Source organism: Ascaphus truei, unplaced genomic scaffold (genome assembly GCF_040206685.1).
Source record: "Ascaphus truei isolate aAscTru1 unplaced genomic scaffold, aAscTru1.hap1 HAP1_SCAFFOLD_748, whole genome shotgun sequence".
Taxonomy (NCBI): Eukaryota; Metazoa; Chordata; class Amphibia; order Anura; family Ascaphidae; genus Ascaphus; species Ascaphus truei.
This window is the reverse complement of record NW_027457083.1, coordinates 27,931-50,622: the sequence shown is the minus strand read 5'-3', so window position 1 is coordinate 50,622 and position 22,692 is coordinate 27,931. Positions and strand designations below refer to the sequence as shown.

The window sequence follows — 22,692 nt, the reverse complement described above, 5'->3', positions numbered from 1 at the left end:
CCTTTAGAGGAGGTAGAGGGTTTTTCAGAGGATGAACAGACATAACTCGAAGTTTTAGCTTTTCCAAAAACGAACCTGGACTTAAGTCCACATATTTATACACGTTCACATTCATGCGTAATTAATACCAGTATCTGCATATGTTGTATTTAACACTATTACTGTCTGCTATATTGGGAAATTATATACTATATATTTTTTCATTGATGAACCTTTTGATATATTGATTATTTAATCATATCCTGTGTTTTATAGGAAGGAGGTACTTTGTTCTGTGTGTACGTACGTTATTTATTTTCTGTTTATAGTATAATATATGCGACTTGTTTTTATGGTGGAATTGCTTTCATTGAATTGTACAGGGATCGCCTGATATTTGTTTAACAAATCCTTTTTTTATAGTAATCTGTTTCACACCAGCGTGCCTGTGTGCCGGTGACTTCGCGCCCAACGGCGAGACTTAACATTATTTAAGAATACTTCTAGGTGACAGGTTTGGGTAAGAAAGGCACCAAACACCCATATTTACCCCATTAACAATACACGGTCCAATACATTAGACACTTTGGCCCCAGGAGGAACTGACCCTTTAAAATATAATGTATTATCTGGTAATCTGTAGGGAAAGGACCTTAAAAATAGTAGCAATCTTTGCCCCATAAAAATAAAATGCAAAACCCCCACACCCCACACACATACGGAGAAGGGCTTCTGAGAGTTGACCTAGTCCTTATTCAAATTAAATTGGAGCAGTGATTTTGTAAAGTGACACGGTGTGTTTGGAAATAAAAAAGTAGCAGTTCTCCTAGGTTTGTTTAAACACTGTATACCCCAAGGCTGCGCTTATTGAGCCGGCGACGCCGCGGCAAAACAAATGTATTTCCGCCGTCGCGTGCGCTTATAGTAGAAGCGGCGGCTTGGTCGCGATCACTGAAAGTCAAGTCAATTTGATTTTTCCAGCGACCGCAGCGTGACGTCAGCACTATAAGCGCGGCCTAACCCAGAGTCCCATCACATGTTAATTATCGCTAGTAAATTGTTTTGAGACGATTCCTGTGTGTGTTTCGTGTCTGACTTTTCCGTGTCTTCTCCACACCGTTTTCAGGTAATGGATGAATACAAATAACTCACTTATACAGTAGTAGGCAGCGATGCCCAAACCAGAAAGAACAAGAAGAACAACAAGGACAGAGACGACTATCACAGCTGCCAACCAACCATTTCCTTCATCTGTAAAACATTAAAATAGTGTCAGGTCACACGGTCGTGTTAACCCCTCACTGCCAGAAGTGCACTTCCATCAGCTGAGGTTAAAAGCCATATTTACTAAGGGGTGCTCTGTCTGCCATGGCATTGTACCCCACTACCCGTGTGCACGTGACTATGTGAAAGGGGCTAACATACAGTTGACTCACGTGTGTGTTACATGGGAAAGGGATGAGGAAACCCCTGACTCGCATGCACCCGCACCCTATAAGAAAAGGGAGAAATCCCTTCCTTGCCAAGTTATCTACTAAATGGTTTTGTGAGCCATGTTAAATTGACGCTTACATTTTTAGGATCATTTGCTTCCATGTAGGAATGAACCATGCTGATGAATAAACTCTTAGTTTATGGGTGATACCATCATGAGAATTTATATGGTGCATGACCTATGGTAACCCCACACCTAAAGTGCCCAACTGCTGAGCTCAGGACAGTGACTTGACTATAAACAGGCTTACAAATAAGAATCACACAAATTGCTGTAATCTGTGCAGATGAGATTAAATAGAATTTTTTTTTTCAATTAAAAGTTTCACTGGTTATTTAATTGAAGAAGCAATTCCCCCCAAAACCTGTCCTATGGTGGACATGAGCTCAATGTGAAAGCAGATTAACCCGCCTTATTTCTGTTAGTAGAGTGTCCATATGGCAAACCCAGCTGTTTATGGTCACTTGCTCAACCCCAACAGGCAGCACAGAGCCGTTTTCCATGCAGATTTCAAAGAGACTTGTCAGAGAAACGGTCTTATTCAGAGATACTCTGAAGTCCAGTGACGTCACAAAGTCGGTGTGGCGTTGTAGTCACGTGAATATACAGTATGTGTTGTGCTCATTTGTAGGAATAAAAGAAAGTTTTAAAAAATCCGTGAACAGGGAGAAACCAAATGTAAAAACAGAATCAGTGTGAAAAAATAGGGAAGAAACATTTAACAAATAAAAACAAGACAAGCGTATAAAGGAAATATGTCTTAATAGAACAACTGCGGGTTCCAAACTGCAATTCCCAGCATCCCTTGCTGCAGTGGGAGGGGATTATTGGTCAGACTTCTCCAGCACAGTACAGGGAGTCCTCGCTATCCAATGTTTCACTTTACCATGAATGGCATATCCAACGCTTTTCAAAGCCACCCTAAGGCTGTGCTTATAGTGCCGACGATGGCGACGGCGACACGATGGGTGACGTCACCCGTCACCGCATCGTGGGATTCCCGCAATTTGATTTGTTTAAGGGCCGTCACGTGACGCCCCTTGAAAAATCAAATTTTGCTGGCGGCAGGTTTTCACGACGTCGCTCCGTCGATTGTCGCCGTCGCGTGCACTATAAGAGCACGCAGCGACGGCAATGCGTTTGTTTTCGGACGAATTCGCGTCGCCGGCACTATAAGCAAGGCCTAAGGGACGTTTTTCTACGCCTGAATGTGTTATCCGATGCTCACCGCCACTGATTAACACGAGACTCACTTTACAACGGTTTCACTATCCAACGCAACTCCCAAAACGGATTCCATTGGATAACCGAGGACTGCCTGTACAGTGATCAAGTCTGAATCAGAGAGTCGTTGTTGAGGTTCTAAAGCTTCATCTTCTGAGCCCCAAGGAACATTATTAAGGCTCCTTCTATAGTTACAGCTGCCAATCCCTCTACCACTATCTCTCATGCTAGTTATTTACCTGTGACCAGCAGGTCATGGTGCACGCTGGTTTTACAATATGAATTCTCCACTGTAAGGGTGTATTTTCCAGCATCGGCTGACTCTGCGTTGGGTAACACAAGGGTTCTGTTGTTGTCCGTCAGATAACACTTTCCTGGGAGAGGTTTTCCATCTTTTGTCCAGATGAGAATTGCATTTTCTCCAGAGACATTGGCCTTCAAACTAATGTCTGTCCCCCGGTGGCTGGAGTTCTGAGTGATTGTGCGGCTATCTGAAATATGAGATGATATGATTCCTCATGTGATAAATAAAACCACAGGGTCACTTCCAAGTATGACCAAAGTGACGGTGACATGTTTAATGGTTAGAGTAGGGGTGTGCAAACTGGAGGGCGCAGCGATTACAGAGGCCCCGCGCCCTTCCCCAAGGCATTCAAATTAAATACCGTGGGAGGCGTGAGGCTTCTGTAACTCCCTTACCTGCTCTCTGCCTGGTCTTCAGCGACACGTCGCCATGGCAACGCGGCGGCAAATGATGCCGCGGGGTGACCTGTTGCCATGGCAATGCGCATCAAAGAAGTTTTCGCACCCCTGGGTTAAAGGATCAGCTCCACATAGGACCAAAGTGATCTAATAACCGTGATGTGTTTATAGGGGTCAATCCCAAATAGAACCAATGACCTGAGTGTGACATGTTTAAAGGGTTAAAGCAGCGGTGCGCAAACTGGGTGGCGCGCCCCCCAGGGGGGGAAGGAGAATTTGTAGGGGGGGTGCGGGCTGTTAGAGGCCCCACGCTCTTCCCCACGGCATTTCATTTAATGCCGGGGGAGGCGTGAGGCCTCTATCTCACTTACCTCCTTCCAGCCAGGTCTTCGGCAACAAGTCGCCATGGCAACGCGCGTCAAATGACGCAGTGGGGTCACGTGACCCGCAACGTCATTTGACGCCGGGTCATTGGGGGGGGGGGGGAGCGGGAACGCTGCGGCTCACGGAAAGGGGGCCGCAGCTGAAAAAGTTTGCGCAGCGCTGGGTTAAAGGGTCTGTCTCACATGGTTGGACCAAACTGATTGAACATGAGAGACGTGGACAATGGCTTTAAGGGCGAGTCCGATGTAAGACCAATGTGACCTAATGACCGTGTCAGTTTCAAGTAGTAAATGGTACTAGGGAACAGTAGTACTACGGATAAAGTCACAGGATGAGGGTGGGTCTTTAAGGACATGGGGTGGGACTTCCTTTTTAGGTTCCTGAACACATCACTTGTTTGAGAAAGCAGTTTGTGAGTTTTATTATTAGATTTTATTGAATAAATATTATCTACAGCATTGGAGGCGTTTAGGTTTTTAGAATCAATCTGCTCCACAAAGCCACATAACGATAAAGTTGATGTGGTCTACTTAGATTTTGCAAAGGCTTTTAACACGGTTCCACACAAGAGGTTGGTTTACAAAATGTGGACTCTAAAAATATTTGCACCTGGATTGAAAACTGGTTAAAGGACAGACAACAGCGGGTTGTCATAAATGGAACTTTTTCAGGTTGGGCTAAGGTCGTGAGTGGAGTACCTCAGGGATCGGTACTGGGACCCCTGCTTTGTAACTTGTTTATTAATGACCTTGAGGTTGGCATCAAGAGCAAAGTCTCCATCTTTGCTGATGACACTAAATTGTGTAAGGTAGTAGAATCAGAGCAGGGTGTAATTTCTCTCCAGAAGGACTTGGAGAACTGGAAACTTGGGCAGGTAAATGGTAGATAAGGTTTAATACAGATAAATGTAAGGTTATGCATTTGGGAAGCAAAAATAAACAGGCGACTTACACATTAAATGGGGATAAATTGGGGGAATCCTTGATGGAGAAGGATTTAGGAGTGCTTGTAGACAGCAGGCTTAGCAATAGTGCCCAAAGTCATGCATTAAACGGGCAATGGATGGGAGGGAGGTAAACATAATTATGGCCCTGTATAAAGCATTGTAAGGCCACACCTTGAATATGGAGTACAATTTTGGACACCACTCCATAGAAAAGACATTATGGAACTAGAGAGAGTGCAGAGAAGAGCCACCAAATTAATAAAGGGGATGGACAATTTAATTTATGAGGAGAGGCTAGCTAAATTAGATATATTTACATTAAATAATAATAAATAAGTTAATGTATAGCGCTTCTAGTTTTATGTAGCGCTTTACAGAGACATTTTGCAGACAGTCCATGCCCCGAGCACTGTAAAATCGATGTTTTGGTGCCTGAGGCACAGGGAGATAAAGTAACTTGTCCAAGGTCATAAGGCGCCAACACCGGGAATTGAACCAGGTACCCCTGCTTCAAACTCGGTGTCACCAGAGTCTGTGTCTTTACTCACTGAGCAAACATTTACAAAGTCACATCCCCTTCCTCTTCTGAGACGTGCACACCCCTTTTGCTCTCTCTAGAAGTGCACCAATTGGATCTAGTAACTGCCTGGTCACATGATCTTCCACACAGAACTTTGCATCTTGGGTAATCTTCTGCAGCCCTAACAGTGATATAAAGCAGGGGAGCGCAAACTTTTGGAACTGCACTCCCTGCCGGCTCCCTCTCACCTAGTTTGGCGGCGTCATCACGTGACCCCGTTGCCTTGGAGACGGACATGTGCCGTCAATGCGGCATCATTTGACGCAGCGTTGCCATGGCGACGTCTCATCAACTCGTCTGACTCCCGGTAAGTGGGTTGCAGAGGCCTCACGCGATCCCCCGGCATTTAATTTAAATGCCACGGGAGAGAGTGCGGGGTCTCTGCAACCGCCCGCACCCCCCCAACAAAATCATTAGGTCACATACGTGGAATGAACCCTTGGAAAGAATTCTGAGCGGACTATTTACCAAGTAGCAGCACTTTTAAAACAGTCTGTATTTCCAGCAAAATCCAACTATATGTCTCATGGTTGATCTATGTTTATTTATTTTAGATGCTGTGTATGTGCGTTTTGGGGAGCGGTTTTGTACACTAGTAGGGGAGCGCATGTATGTAAATTATATTTATCTTGATTCCTGAAGAGATGTGGCAGGAAATAAAGCAACTTTCAATATCATTTTGCCTGTAGAAGTTTCTAGCTAAGCACCGTTACTCAGAATACGTACATGTGTAGAAAACTATTTATGACTTTCTGTTGCTGCATTGTTAATGTTGACAATATTTAGTGGCCAATAGATCAGACAAGTATAAACAAATACATTTGGTGCAGTCACATAAAATTATGCATATTAGTATTTAACGTTGCACTAATTAAACAAAACAACGCTATAGTGATTCTTAAAAAATAGATCCCTCCGTGTCCAGTGAACGGAGTTTTTTTCTGCACCTACCTAGCACGGTGAGCTGAAATGTTGCAGTAACGGCATTTCCAATAGAACCAATCACCTTCATGCTCTGATAGGTTCCCTCATCCTGTTTGATGAGATTCTTCAGGAGAAAGCTGCCATTAAGAGAGTCAACACGTCCTTCAAAAATTGTCATACATTGGACCTTGCCTCCCATTATGTGTTCACAAAATATTTGGCCATGACTCAACCTAACAAACTGGAAGACAGACTGAGCAGCATACAGATCCGGGAATTGAACCGAGCCATTTTCTGTGCCGTAGAGAAACGCTGTTTGCTGGGATAACGAACCTGGAAATTACAAGGAAACAAAGACTAGGAACATAGCAAAATATAAGCAGCGAACGAGAAGGGTGGTGGGCACTCTGCTACTAAAATGCAAAAAATGTGATCCAAGAGCCCGAGCTCCCCAAGTCTCCCCTTCTAGCCAATGAGACGGCTACTTCAGATTACCAAGTGTCTACAAACGAGTCATATCGGATTACAAAGTAACTTCACTGCACTCCAAGGCCACGCGTATAGTGCCCGCGACGGGCTGGGTGACGTCACCCGTCACCGCTAGCGAAAGTTATATTTCTCTTTGCGGCGCGGGCTCTCTGGCATTTGATTGGTTCAGGGGCTGTCACGAGGCGACAGCCCTTGAAAAAAAATCAAATATTGCCTGCTTCCAAATTTGGCGACGCGGCGGCAATGTATTTGTTTTTGGGCGATGTCGCGGGCACTATACGCACGGGCCCGGCCTAAGTAAGCACTATTGGACACTGCAGTGTAGTTGGCTAGATGCTGAAAACTCCTGGTTAGCACCCCGCCGCCCCCTTGTGGTTGTTCTTGCATTATGCACTTTAGTTAATGTATTGTTGTGCACACAACACACTGCTTTGTGTGAGTTATTGTTTTTTGCATTTTATTCCATAGTATTTAGTTCATTGACATTCATTTTATGGTGTTGATTGTTTAAAGTCATTGTGTTTTATTAATGGTAATTGATACCAATATTTTAGGTCCCATGTTGGACACTGATGTGTGTGCGATAGATATAATTACTGACCCCCGCTGCGCCGTTTGCATTTTTCTTATCGTTTGTTGGCGAGACCTCCTGCGGGAGATCTCACATAGGAGTTTTTGGGAGTATGTCCGTGCATATAGCTGCACGGGGCTCAGACCTACAAGCGCAAACCACTAAAGACAGCACGAGCGTGGATTTCTTGAATTTTGCTATTTATTTTGATAACCCCTTAAGGATTGTCAAAATATGATTTGTGTTAACATTTGCGAAGTCAAATGTTTTTAAATGGAGGGAGTATCTAAAAGGGGAGAGTGATGGCATGAGGGTTGATGAGGGGGATGTTGGGGGCAGTGTAGGTGAGATCATGTTGAGTGCAGACATGTAAAGTGTTTGGAAATTAAGGGCTCTTTGTACTAGTAAATGCATTTATTTTGGTAACACATTATATTTAGATTTACTTGATCGCAATAAATGTTTTAATATAATTATCGTGGGGGGTTTTGGTTACCGCCCAACCCTACAGTACCTTAGGCTGTGGCTCCGGTGTTGCCGCTGCACACACGCCTGCCAGCGCGTGCAACTGTATTTCCCGGTCTGTGCAGAGCTACGGGGGACGTGCCAGGGGGTGGGTTGAAGACGCGACCATGATGTCACTCGGCAGGTTCACCCTAATTGGCTAAACTGCCGGGGGGCGTGGCCACCGCGCTCATCGCCAGTACTGAAGACAATTTGACCGCCTTCAGGAAAAATTGGGTCGTGCAATGTGGGGGCCAAGGGAGCTAGCGGGCCTGGCCCCATAGAGGGGTGGTTCTTGTCCTTGCATAGGGAGCGCTGCAGCAGGCACCGGGGACATAGTCTTAGGGTCTTTAATGTGGTTTTAATCAATCTTTCTTACAGAAGCCACTGGCAGTGTATGCGATCCTTCCCTCCTGGACAGTTTAAGAGCGGCAAGTTAAGGAGAAACCTGGTAAATCTAATCTACAATGCCACATTTCCCAAAAATATTCCCGTTTAGGTAGGACAGGAATAACCGACATGGGAACAGGCCATGCCTTCATACGTCACAATTCTTGTCCTACCCCAGCAAGAATGAGTTATATCCCAGTTGTTTCTGGCTGCCATAGAGGCCTCCACCTGCCAATCAGGTGGTGGTGGTGGTGCAAAGCACTAGTAAGACCACACCTTGAATATGGAGTACAATTTTGGGCACCAATCCTTAGAAAAGACATTATGGAACTAGAGAGTGTGCAGAGCAGAGCCACCAAATTAATAAAGGGTGTTGATCATCAGATTTATGAGGAGAGGCTAAATTAGATTTATTTACATTAGAAAAGGAGGCGTCTAAAAGGGGATATGATAACTATATACAAATATATTTGGGGACAGTACAAGGAGATTTCAAAAGAACTATTCATCCCACGGGCAGTACTAAGGACTCTGGGGCATCCCTTAAAGTAGGAGGAAAGACATTTTTAATTGCCATTTATCAATATACTATGCATCCTTCAATTTTGAAGGCAGGTCGTCACATCAGCAGTGCAAGGTCTTTGCAAAATGTTTTTTTTTTGGTGTTTGTTTTGAAGTATCGCTTGGACTGCCTCTTTAAGGCCTCGGCCAGGCAGCGAACAAGTGCGCTGGTGCTCATGAGCTGCACCCTGCTCGGCCGGCCGATTCGTGGCCGGCTAGGCGCGCGTGCGCCTGGGGGCGTGGCCACGACATCACGGAGCTGGTTCGCCCTCATTGGGCGAACCGCTCACGTGACTCGCTTGCAAGCAGCAAATTCAAATTTGCTTGCCCGGCAAGCAGCTAAGCGCCGAGCAGGCGCGCCCGCTCAGCGCCACCCTGGATGAGCCCTAATGCAGCTTTTCTTTCATAAACCTGGTGTGGCTTTATAAAGCAGCTGGGAGACTTAAACGTAGAAAGGGGATTGTAACTGACCTCGGATTTCCTTTCCAACAACGATGCAGATTATCAAAAACATTGTATTAGCCATTGTGTGCTGAAACTAAGGGTATCACAATGCAGTGCCGCTAGTAATCAGGTGCAGGGAGTATAGATGCCGTGTTGTGTTGAAGCTACAGCATACACGAGACGTGCAGTCTCTCAGTTTTACTCCAGTATACAATCTGATATCTCAGAGCAGCAGACACCTCCTTCCTTTTCTTAACTGGCCCCTGCAAGAAGAATAAACATTATAAGTACATTGGCAGCTTCTCAAAAGCTTGAACTGTTCCAGTTTACCATTTCATTTTACTTTACAGTTGTGTCTTAAATTCCAGCTACCGGCATTTGCAAAAGAAAGTTACAGTTAAGGGGTTAACGGCCAGATCTACTAAGCAAAGCTACGCCTTAAAACTTCTCTACACTAGTTTGTAAGGCGAGAAGAGGTTAAGTGCCACGAAACGCGTTGGAAACTCTCAGAGATCAACATTTCTTATGACAAGACAGATCTGATCCTGGGACTCTTGTCCCAAACAAATACAGGATCCTTGATGAGGACCACCAACTCCACCTGGCACTGCCGCCATCACTAGGCGCGAGACAGCGTGTCGTGCACTACAGAGAACCAAGTCTGATTGCAGACTACCTTCCCAGTGTACCACAGATCGTTCAGAGGTATCCAGTTCCAGGGCCACGTGACTCTGGCCACATATCATGATAAGCTTGTTGTTATTTATCTTTTGCACGTGCGCTTCTTTTTTTTTTTTTTTTCAATGTTTTTATTAGGCACTTATACAATACATCAGTCATTGCAAATATCATAGCCTAAAATTTTTTTTAACAACTTTTCTGGGGGAGAAGTAGAGTGGCAACCGGAGCTGCCAGAGAAAAAAGAAAAAGGGGGGGGGGGGTGCCTTTGGAGAAGGAAGGCAAAGAGAGGGGGGGGGGAGTGGGGGAGGAAGGGGAGAGAGAGGGGGAGGGGGAGGAAAGATAGGTGGGGGGGGTGGGTACCCCATTTGGCTGTTGTAGGTTCTCTATTTCGGACCGTTTTTTAGTCCTTACGGGGAGGGGGAGGGCCTCCGGCTCGCTAAAGTTGGCTGAGAAACTCTAGTAAGGCGGATCCAGGGTTTCCAGATATCCTCAAAGGCGGGACTTTTTGCCTAACGATGGCGGTAAGCCTTTCCATAATCATCACATCACCGATTCTGTTTTTGATTGTGTTCAGTGCTGGCGTGGTCGTTTTCCTCCAGGAGGCCGCAATGCAGCATCTAGCCGCGGTAAGGATGAAGGATATTAATTTCCTGGTGGGCCGGACAATGTCTGGCATTGGCGCGGCCAACAGGTAGGTCAGTGGTTCAATAGGTATTTCTAGGTCGGTGACCTCTTTTATCAAAATTTGGACCTTGGTCCAGTATTTCACAATTTCTGGACAGGACCACCAGATGTGGACCATGTCCCCTCTATTACCACAGCCTCTCCAGCATAGGTCTGATGCCAGAGGGTAGATCTGGTTTAATCGTGCTGGGGTAAGATACCAGCCAAACATGATCTTGTAAATATTTTCCTTAATTGTGGTACATAGGGAAGTTTCTGAGGCTGCCTGCCAGATTTCTTCCCAAGTCTCTCTTTCTATATTCATACTCAGATCTGCTGACCATCTAAGCATGTAGTCATGCTGTGTGGGAGTCATGGAGTGCTCTAATACATTGTATATTTCCGATATTAGACCCTTCTGGTGAGTCTTAACCTCGCAAAGGTGCTCGAACTTAGTGAGAGTGGGGTATTCTGGAAGAGGACAGGTGGTCCGTACAAAATTTCTAATTTGTAGATATTTGAATATGTCCAATTCTCGAATTTTATATTTAGTCCTCAGTTCTTGATAGGTCAGGAGCTTCCCTAGGCTCAGAAGATCAGCAATCGCCTCTATACCCCGTGTGTTTAATTGGACGAACAGTTTAGATCCACATCCCGGAGGGAATCTCGGATTGTTAAAGATAGGGGTCAGTTGAGAGCTAGTTGAGGAGAGATCATATTTAATTTTGCATCTATTCCAGACGTCCCACGTGAGTCCTGCAGTGCAAGATTATATTTTTGCCCCTCTCCTCTGTCCAGGCTCCAGAGGTAGGCTTGCAATGAAGGCATCTTGGCATATTGAGTCTCTATTTTTACCCATCAACAACGGGTCGGGTCTGAGTTCCACATTACTACCTGCTTGAGCTGGGCAGCTAAGTAGTATTTATATAAATCTGGTACCCCCACCCCCCCCTGGATCTCGCGGCCATCAGGACCGATCTGGCTACTCTGGGCCTCTTGCCCTGCCAAATGAAGTGGAGCAATCTGTTCTGTATGTATTTTAGATCAGTGGCCGGAACGTGGATCGGGAGTGTCTGAAAAAAGTATAACATTCTTGGGAGTATATTCATTTTTGCGGAGATCATCCTCCCGAACCAAGAGATCTGGTAACCTTCCCACTGATCTAGATCCTTTTTGATCTTGGCCCATAACTTCGGGTAGTTATCCCGGTATAAGTCCCGGTAGTGCCTTGACACATTAATTCCCAGATACTTAATGTGCGAAGGGCACCATCTATAGCTAAAATTTAGTTTAAGGAGTTTGACCACGGGATCTGGGAGGCTAAGATTTAGGGCCTCTGATTTGTCGCTGTTTATTTTATATCCTGATACCTTTCCAAACTCCGTTAGTTCCATCTGAAGGTTAGGGAGGGAAGTTAGGGGCTTAGTTAGAGTTAGAATGATATCATCAGCGAAAAGGGAAATTTTGTATTGTTCTTGATCGAGGGGGATACCCTGAATATTCGGGTTTTGTCTTATTCTAGTCGCCAGTGGTTCGATCGTGAGGGCGAAAAGGAGAGGGGAGAGGGGGCATCCTTGTCGGGTTCCATTGCGAATTTGGAGTCGTTCGGGGACTCCACCTGAAAGTCTTACCGAGGCTGACGGGTTTTGGTATAGCGCTTGGACCCCCTCCATGAACGAATCTTTGAACCCAAATTTTGTCAGTGTTTGATCTAAAAATAGCCAGTCAATTCTGTCAAATGCCTTCTCCGCATCAAGGCTTAAAAGCATCGCCTTTGCTCCTGAAAGGTGGGCGTGGTCAACTAGGTTAATGATTTTATGGGTATTGTCTGAGGCCTGGCGGCCCAGGACAAACCCGACCTGGTCCATGTGTATTAGTCTCGGGAGTATTGGATTAAGTCTGTTCGCCAAGATTTTACTATATAATTTTAGATCGTTGTTCAACAGTGAGATTGGTCTATAACTTCCGCATTGGGTGGGGTCCTTCCCGTCTTTGAGTATTATAGCCAGATTGGCGGACGACATTGAAGACGGGATAGGACTCCCTTCTAAGAATGAGTTGAACAAGCTCAATAGATGGGTGGACAAGATGGGGAGAAATTTCTTATAGTAGGCATTAGTAAAACCATCAGGGCCCGGCGTTTTGGAGATTTTTGAAGCCTTTACAGCCATTTCTAGTTCTTCAGCTGTGATTGTGGCATTCAAGATAAGATTTTCCTCCTCTGTTAGTGAGGGGAGATCGCAATCTGCTAGGTAGTCAGTGGCTGCTGAAAGGTCCTTTAAGCCTGGGTTAGCAGAGTTGGCCCTTAGGTTATATAATTTGGTGTAAAATTTGGTAAATTCCTCTGCTATTTTTTTTCCGTTATATAGAAGCTCACCAGAGCCGTTCCGGATCGCCGTTATTTGCGATCTTTTTTGTATACCTCGTAACTTGCTAGCGAGAAGTCTATCGGCCTTGTTCCCTTTATCATAATACCTCTGACCCGTCCATTTGAAAGCTTTTTCTACGTTATCCAATTGAATAATTTTTAACTCGCTTCTAGCAGTTGTCAGCTGTTTATAAATTCTCCGGGAGGGGTTAATTTTGTGCTGCTGCTCTAAGCTGATTATTTTGTCAGTAAGCTCCTTGGTTAGTTTGAGTTTAGTTTTTTTCCGGTGGGAGGCAATCGAGATGAGATTTCCTCGGATTAACGCCTTATGGGCGTCCCACAGGCTTGCTGGAGATGAGACGGACCCTGCGTTTATTCGAAAATATTCCCTAAGGGATTTTTTGAGGTCCAGAACTGTCCCAGAGTGATTCAGTAAGGAGTCGTTAAGTCTCCAGCAATACGAGATCGTTTTCACAAATGGAATGGATAGGGTCATGGTGATGGGAGCGTGATCTGACCACGTGATTGGGCCGATATCTGTATGTGTGGTGGCTTCTAGAATGTTCTTGGTAGCAAGGAAGTAGTCGATACGGGAATAGGTCTGGTGAGGTGCCGAGTAAAAGGTGTAATCTCTTTGCCCCTGATGTTGTGTTCTCCAAATGTCCAAAAGAGAAAAGTCCCCCATAATGTCTTTAAATTTTTTCCCCAGTCTTTGTGACTGAGTGGAGTGTTGTCATCCTGGGAGGCTCGATTTGTCTTCTCTTGGGTTAAGAGCCATGTTTAGGTCCCCTGCGATAAGTAGCGAGGATAGGTACTGTGGGTCAATTTCTTCCAGAACTTTTTTTTAAGAATTCTGTCTGGTTCTCGTTTGGGGCATATAGGTTAATAAGGGCGATTGCCGTGCCTGAAAGTGAGCCGTATACCACAATAAATTTACCCTCTGGATCGGCCTGGATTTTTGTTAGATTAAATGGGGTGCCCTGACGAATCAGAATGGCAACCCCTCTGCGTTTGCTACTAAATGATGAGAAGTAGCTCAACGGATACGCTTGCTGAAATGTTTTAGGCGGCTCCTGAGATGTGAAGTGTGTCTCCTGGAGGAAAACCACGTCACCCCCCAACTTCTTTAGTTCCTGGAGTGCCAGGCGTCTCTTCCTATTGTTATGCAGGCCCTTAACATTTAGGGAAACAATTTTTAGTGCTTTTTGATGAGACATTTTGTCTTAAGTTTTCGCTGGCCCGTGGGTGGGGTCCCCTCCGGTTGGGGGGGGAGGCTTGAGAGGGAGTCTCAGTAACTTGGGTTGCCTGCCCTGCAGAGGAATCGGCGTGTATGTTTTCGTTGGAGTAGTGCTTAGAGACAAGCAGCCAAAATGGGGAGGAAGAGGGGGAGGGTTGGGTGGGGAACCGCTGGGACAGTAACAGCAGGTAGAAGAAGAAGAGAAGAAAGTCGACCCTAATGGGGTCTTAAAGGTTGAAAACCGGTCTAATCTAAGGACCGGCTGAATTGGTATAAGACCCTTGGGGGCAGGTCCGGTAACGGTCTCCAGCAGAGGCGGGCTGGGCAGAGACCCTTAACAATCTTCGGTTACACCCGAGCATATTTTCTCTAAGGTGTCCGAGTTGAAGAGGCTTCTAGGGAACCTATTGCCGGCAGGGCAGATCGGATCTATGCTGCCATCGTCCCATATCCCTTCGCGTGGAGGAGACTGAAGGGGAGTAACGTCTTTGGATTTCCCATGTAGTGAAGTGTGGGTGAGGTTGGGGATCCGGGAGGAAAAAGGGGGGGGGGAGTGGGTAAGGGCTGGTGGGTGTAGGGGAATGAGTTGGTAGCATGTGGGTGGGTGTATAGGGATAGAGGGGGACGAGGGGGGGGGAGGAGGAGAGGGAGAAAGGGAGAGCCAAAAAGGAGAAGGAAAGATAAAATAAGGAGGGGGGAGAGGGGAGGGGGGGGGGGGGAGAGAGGGGGAGGTAGAGGTGGGAGGGTGAAAGGGCAGTTCATGTACATATCCCCTTTTGTTATTCATTTTAGTTAGCATGAAACACGCAAAGTACATATTACATAACACATTCCTTTACCACCAGGGTAGGTAGTACCAACATTTTGGGAAAGGCTACACACTCTTGATGTCTGGTGGGATAATATTATTAGGAGTCATTTCCGGGAAGGTAGGATCCTTGAGGGGGGGGGGGGTGGGCAGAGGGGGTGGGGATGAGGGAGAGGGGAGGGGGGGGAGTGTGAGGGAGGGAGGGGAGGGAGGAAGAGGGGAGATGGGGATAAGGGTGGGGGAGTAACAGGTATGGGGGGGAAAGAAAAGAGGGGAGTGTGGAGGGAGGGGGGGAGAGGAGTGGGAGGGGACAGCGACAGGATGGGGGGGGAATCGAGATGGGTAGGATAGGGGAGGGGCCATTTACTGGATAAACCCCGCTTCGTATTAATTTTGAGCATCAAGAAGTATATAGCCTGCATCCCTAGGTAGGGCCGTATTAGCCCTTGAGAAAGGGCAGTAGACTCCTGGTACCTGTTTGGCTGACGTAATTAGGGATTATTTCTTTAACAATCAGACTGAACATCGGGGAACATATAGAATATGCAGTATATAGACCGTGGCAGCCAAGTTAGGCATTGACAACTCTCAAAGAATGCTATAGACTCTTGGTACCTGTTGAGATAATGTAGGTTAGGGAAATAGATATACCATCAGATCACATTTGACCAGTACAAAAGAAACATTCAATTGACCAGGTGTTTGAAATTTTCAGTGTTTAGGGGGAGTCGCTGCCTCCTGCTTTTAGTCTGGGGAGTGCCTCACTCTCCTGTGTGTTGTTGAAGACAGTTTTAGCAGAGTAAGAGGGTAGATAGTTGGTGGGGGTGGGAAGGGATTGGTGGTAGGGGTGGAGTAGGAGGAGGGGAGAGAGAGGGGGGAGGAGGGGGGTGGGTGGGGAGGGGGGTGAAGGGGGGGCGGGGGTGGGGAGGAGATACGGCCGTTGAGTAGTGATTTGCTCCGGTAAAAGTGCACCTTTGAGCTCATGTACATAGGGACCTTATGGGTTGTACCCCTGTATATCAGCAGAAACAACAATTTGTCTCAGCCTGTAAGTGAGGCGAGAGTAATAAGCTGTGCTCCACTCGGAGCGATAACAGTAACGATCGCAACAACAACAGCAGCAACCTTTCATGGGGTGCTGAATCAAAATGGGGGAACATCTATAACGCTAACATTGCCTTATCAGAGCATCTATGGTCAGGGTTCCATGGGTGATAGGGAGGGGGGTGGTTATGGGGGAGGGGGGGGAACACGTGAGAGAGGAGGGGGGGGGTCCTGGGAGCGTGAGGGAAGGAGTCGATGTCTAATCCTAATAGACCTTCTAGTGGGGGATCACACAACCATAGGGTAGTGAAGGGGGAACCAAACTGAATTTAGGGTGGTAGGGAGAGGCTAAGAGGGGAATATATGTAGGTATCACAGTTTTACAGACCCTGTCCTTAGAAGTATGTCCACGGAGGGGCGTGGGCGGGACTGTGAAGTCTTGCGCTGGCGGCATTCTTCCAGGGAGGGAGGGGGAACCAGGGGTCCGGTGAGGAAAAAAGAATGCCTAGGGAAGGCCCCTCGGCCGAGGGGGGGGAGCGCCAGGCAGACACGAGCTGGGAGTGTCGTGTGACCCTTCGGCTGGATGTCACTCGGGAGCCCTGGTGCTCCGGTACAAGTAACGCCTCCGGGTTCAGGCGAGGCTTCCGTCGGCGCCGGATGTGGATCGCGCACCTTGTTGTCGTCATTCGTGGCTCGTCAGTAGACCTCGTGGCGCTCCGCGGACGGGGACGTCTATCACCGACCTTAGTCCGCGCAGACTGATCCGGAGTGCGCAGTTCGTAGTCGTACATCGCAGGGTCAGCATTGGAGAAGGCAGCATCGTCGTTATTGAAGCCAAAGTCGGGGTAGGAGAAGACAGGACAATCGATGGCCGAAGCAGGGTCAGGATAGAAGACATCCGGGTGGTCATAGTCGTTGCAAGGAATCGGCAACAAGCAGACAGGAGTTCCCCGCTTCAGCTTAGGAGCGTGAGCAGCTTCTGCGCGAGGAGCGGCCTCGGCCCATGACGCCGATCTCAGCAGGAGGAGAACAGCAGGCTGGCCGAAGTTCACCGCAGGGCAGCGTCGGGGAGAACCAACGCTTCGGCGCAGAAGTCCAAGGCAGGCCACTGCAAGGGGATACCAGCAGGCCGCAGGAAAGGAAGGGTAGCCACTGCTAGGAGGGAATGCAGCAGGTACCGGTGCTGGCAACACGCTTCAGCACAGGAGAAAGAACAGGCCTCTGGATACTCAGGAACTTGGAAGGTAAGAACGCTAGGAGAGATGCCTGGGGCGGTTTGTGGCAGAGACAGTAACGTCCCAGGTAGGAGATTATGCTCGGCACTGTTTCAGTGCCAACGCCCAGGATATAAAGGGCGGAGATCCAATCACAGGAGGAGGGTGTGTGAGTATTCCTCCAATGATGTAGCACAGGGCAGAAGCTGCAATGAGAAGCAGCACATGTGCCATTGATTGCCAGAGGAAACTTTTGCAACTGCAGAAGTCTGCAAAAGCTATAATCAAAGCCAGGAGTGGATTCCTTACAGTACCCCCCCCTTCAGGTGAGAAATCCGGACGAACAGGGTCCATCACAGATTTGGGGGACATGGAGTTGTTTCTAAACCTCCTTAGGCGAGAGGTGGCGTTGAAAGCCCACGATTTGTTGGGATTCTTTACAGTACCCCCACCACTGGGTGAGAAGCCTGGGTGGACAGGACCATTCATAGGTCTGGGAGACATCGAGTTGTTCCTGAAGTGTCTCAGGCGAGATTTAGGTCCAAAATCCAGGTGTACATTGGCGAGTGCCGCAAAAGACAATGGTGGCACTGCGGTTTTTGGTACATGGGCAATGGGACCAGGGGACTCCGGAATAGGGACATCAGAAGGGCCGCAGCCAGGTATCCGGTGCATAGTAATAATCCAAGAATACGGGACACAGGACACTGATTGTTGGACAAAAATGACATTGGGGAATTCGGGGCAGACAATGGCCTTGGTGGAATCAGCATGTAAGAAGTTGCGAGAGTCTTCAGCTCCCAAGGAATTCAGGGTGGTGGTTAGCGAGGGTATAGGGCGGGCGGGTTCACGGCAAGATATTGGAGCAGTAGTCTTGATACGAACAAGGCTTGTAATCCCAAGCAATTCGAGAGAGCTGGTAGTAGTGTTTACGTAATTGTTGGTTGTGGTACATGCAGTTGCAGGATCCGCCTCCTTTGGCCTGTGAAATTTGGGGGGAATCAAATCCAAAGTTATGGTCTTGTCGAAGGGCATAGTAAGCATCACGGAGACAGTAGGGGACAGCACGTCCAAACCCATAGTGGGGCCATCAAGAACAGGGATGGACGCCTCAGGCAAAGCAACGAGGTCCAGCATGAGTGTCCTCGTCCTAGAGAATGAAGACATGCAATCCAGAAAGGGCACTTCAGACACCGCACAGAAACCTGCGAGTACAGACTCTGTTTGAAAGGTGAGAAAACAGATCTTATCCGAGAAAGCAGGAAGTCGGGTAAACGGTGTAACAGGCTTAGGAATAGAAGTCTTGGGGTTAATGCTGGGTACCTCCAACACAGAGAAGGAAAACAGTGAACTAGAGCTTGGCTTAGGGGTGGAGGTCCCAGGTACCCAGGTCTCGCATGATACTGTGGGAGAAGCAATGCGAAATATTACTGTTTTAAACATAGGGTTCTTAACATCGGTAGTTCCAGGCACCTCCCTGAGAGGTAACCCTAGTTTTGCGACAGGACAGTCAATAGTAAGTACCCCAAGTATTGTGGGAGACAGAGAAATACAAGTCCATCTTAAAGACAGGGTTTTTTGAAAAAAGGGACACAGCGGGTATTACTGAAAGTTCCAAATGCGATACCCCAGAGTTTGTGGTAGTAGACATACAGCCAGTAGTGGATACCCCGAATACTGTGGGCGAATCAGCGTGAAACAGTATTATTAAAGGAGTGGGCATCCCAGACTTAAAGTCATCTTTAATCATCCCGGAGGCTGTGGCATGATCCGTGAAAGAAGCTGGGATAGACTCTCCAATAGAAACAAGGGACATCTTGCTAGTCACTGAAGTGGGTGATTGAGAACCAGCAGGAACTGAACTAGCTACTGTAATGAAATCAGATAGCATTGCGCTTGTTTCAGAATTGGATCCCTGAGAATCCCTAGTGAGGGCATCAGACTCCATAGGAGACTCAGTGACAGGGGTCTTAGAACCAATTAAAGGAATTGCAGGTATCACAGACTTAATAGGAGAAATGAAAAAAAAGAACAAAAGCGCAAACGCACATAGTGAAGTATGCAAAGTAAATATATATATATATTTTAGGGTAAGATATCTGCGTACATCAGATTAAAAGGTTACCAGCAATTCATGTACATAGACATGGGTGAGTAAAGGTGGTACATCTGCCGCCAACCATCTGGGGATTTTCTTTACTGCATCAAGGCACACCCCACAGCTGAAGAAAGGCCTCCGTTTACGTCCGTCTTTGGGTTGAAGGAGTCTTGAATAGAACCTTGCTTAGGGGAGGCTTCGTTCTGCTCTCCCCGGCTCCTTACTCGGCGCCGTCAGCGGTGGAGGTTAGCAGCTTCTCGGGCAAGCTGTTACCTCAAATGTCCCGTATTTCCTATGCGTTCGGCCGCAAAGTGAAGACGGCCGTAAAGTGTGGATGGTTTACCGCACTGTTCACAATCGCGGGTAAATGTCTATAGGAATCGGCTCCACGTAGTAACAGAAGAGTCAGCTAGTACACAGATCAATTAAAAAAGTGATAATTCGGGCTAAAATTTATCCAACGCGTTTCGAAGCGCAAGCTTCTTCATCAGGGAGCACAGGAGAAAGAACAGGCCTCTGGATACTCAGGAACTTGGAAGGTAAGAACGCTAGGAGAGAGGCCTGGGGCGGTTTGTGGCAGAGACAGTAACGTCCCAGGTAGGAGATTATGCTCGGCACTGTTTCAGTGCCAACGCCCAGGATATAAAGGGCGGAGATCCAATCACAGGAGGAGGGTGTGTGAGTATTCCTCCAATGATATAGCACAGGGCAGAAGCTGCAATGAGAAGCAGCACATGTGCCATTGATTGCCAGAGGAGACTTTTGCAACTGCAGAAGTCTGCAAAAGCTATAATCAAAGCCAGGAGTGGATTCCTTACACACTGCAGACTAGACATAGGTTTTCCAGGCATATAACTGGTGGCTTTTATTTACCCTGTCACACCAATGTTGTAAAACTTACCCAAGGGAAGAAAAAGTCTACAGAGAGGCCTGTGAGAGCTACGACCTCTACAAGCAAAATATGCCCACCTGTAGGACTACCACCATTTGGGGTTCTAGCAAATACAGTGACAACAGCTGCAATAGCGCCTCCTGAGGTCAGGAAGAAAAATATACCTGATAGCCCCAAAATGGAGCACAAAATACAGCGTTCCTGTAATGAACCCTACCCCACGGAAGAGTGGCCCTTCCAGTCCGATGAGGAGGAAGACATCTCTTATGGGGAACCCAAACAGTCACGCCCACAAAACACCCCAAGAATGGTGGGGGTGCCTGAACTCGGTACGAACCAAAAAGACCGCTCCCTATGATGACAAATATGATCGGCAGGAGAAACGAGCGGGAGCAGTGGATCACCGAATATTTCCATCAGCTGTTACAGTTGCAAGAAAAATGAGGTGGATCCAGTGACGCTGCTAAAATGTCAAATGAAGATGGAGACCCCAGTATCCCTGAGGGGACAGTGTCATCCAAAACAAAAAGGTGAAAAAAGAAGAAAAGCGGTTCTTCACTTACCGTGGAAGTAACAGACACATCTGCAGATCTTGCGGAGGAAAAGGGGGTCCGAAATGCCCTGCAGCCTAGAGAAAATGGAGAAGTCGTCCCGCGGATGACCGAATATCCAGAGGGCCCAAGGCAGAAGTCGTGTACAGCAAAGTAGTGTCTGTCCGGTGCTAATAGTGAAAAAACCTCAACCAACCATCCGAGGGAAGCGGAGCCGGAACCGGTGAGTGACGATCCCTTGACCAGCCCTGGGGATGCCCTGAAGGTTGCCAGGCGTGACTGTGATCGGCTCCGGGAAAATAACGTGAAGCTACAGAAAAATGTGCTCACAATGTACTCTTTGGCTAGGACAGAATTGGACGATCTCAAGACTGAGCTAGATACTGCAAACTCTACTATTACCGCCATGGATGAAAAGCAGAGCTAATCTGATAAAATGATGGCTAAGCTGAAGCGGAAGTATGAGGAGGCACTGAAGGAGATGACAGTCTTTCAGAAAGAGATGCACACTTCGCATAGAGCTGAATGCCTCACAACAGGAGGTAAACAGTGTCCGGACAGAGGTAGACGTATCTCAGAAGGAAGTTCATACACTCCGCAGAGCACTGGATGCCTCACATCATGAGATCAACAGCTGCCGCACAGAACTGGAAGTCTCCAGAAAGGAACTTCACAGTCTCACTGAGGAGCTGGACATGTCAAAGAAAACTATCCTACATCTTAACTTGGATCTCAAAGTCTCTCAGAAGGAGCTTCAGAACCTAAACCTGGAGATGGAAGTCTCATGCCAGGAAGACAGCCCGCCTCCAAGCAGATGTTCAAAAATGGAAGGTGGACTGCAAGGAGGCCCTGAATAGTACAGAGACTGAAAAAGGAGAAAATGTAAGATTAAAAAAAGAAAATTCTGAATTGACAGAACACGTCAAGGAAAAGAATGAAAAGCTGCATGAGCTTAAGGAAATAGACTGTTGGACGGTGAGAAGTTTGAAGCAGAGCACTGACTGCAGAACCAACTGCAAGGTCTGCGTACGCACCTCCAGATGTCCGAGGAGAAGCAGCGAACTCTGCAGGAAGACAATCTGCAGGCTGTTAAAGAAATAGAAGGGCTGCAGGAACGTCTAATTACCCAGTACGTCCCCGCAAAGAAGCATGAGAAACTGAAGGCTACCCTGAGCATCACCAAAGCATCGCTAAAGGCCAAGCTTAGAACCCAGGTGACTCGGCACAACAGGTAGCACAAGAAGGTCCAGAAACTGAAACAAGTAACTGTGGCCCAAGCAAAGAAGTTCATAGTGTTTCACAATGCAATAAAAATGTGGAAGCAAAGCATGCAGATAAATTCCCCGAGAAGAGACTTGCAAGACGCACTCAAAACAGGGATCTCTCGCGGATGAGATGAAAGTTCTACAAGGACAAGTATTGATCCCGACTAAGCGTCATTATCCCACAGCGACAAAAACCCATGAAGACAAGGGTACAGTGAGAGCAGGAAATAACGCTCGTCTGAAAGACAAGGTTGCAAAATTTGAACAACCTAAACAAGCACTAGCAAAACCTTCAGCCACCCAACAGGCAATAAAAGAAGGTACACGTGCTGAATCAAAACCAGAAGAATCCTTAGCTGATGAAGTTGAAAAGATGGGACATTCTCTGGAAGTGGGTGTGGAATTACAACTTAATCCCAAAGAGGCTGAACTAGCAACACCATTGAGTGGGAAAAGGGCAGAGAGTCAGCTTCAAGAGCAGAAAATTCAAAGGGCTGTTTTTAAACGCTCTGCAACTACTGCCATACAGTCTGCCGACAATAAGACGAGCACCCGACGAGAGTTAAATCTCATGACCGCGCATATAGCAAAAAGACTATACTTAGAAAAAGTCCTCCTCGAGCGACGGAGGAGTGCTGATCTCAAGCACCTTCGGGAGGATACACGAATAAACTGGAG

The 22,692-nt window shown here is 47.1% G+C and overlaps 1 protein-coding gene across 2 annotated transcripts in view; it reads right to left on the bottom strand.

Moving 5' to 3' along the window:
• The window catches only part of LOC142486119 (uncharacterized), a 29,483-nt gene that overhangs the window by 3,512 nt on the left and 3,279 nt on the right, over positions 1-22,692 (bottom strand). Inside the window, exons 2-5 of one of the 2 annotated variants that reach the window (XM_075584789.1) lie at positions 9,221-9,456; positions 6,262-6,567; positions 2,938-3,189; positions 1,132-1,230 (exon numbers count right to left, since the gene is read on the bottom strand). In XM_075584789.1, coding sequence (XP_075440904.1) covers positions 1,132-1,230; positions 2,938-3,189; positions 6,262-6,567; positions 9,221-9,275 — 712 coding nt within the window. In that variant the 5' untranslated portion in view covers positions 9,276-9,456. The remainder of the gene's footprint in view (positions 1-1,131; positions 1,231-2,937; positions 3,190-6,261; positions 6,568-9,220; positions 9,457-22,692) is intronic. The other variant, XM_075584790.1, reaches the window with a different exon arrangement.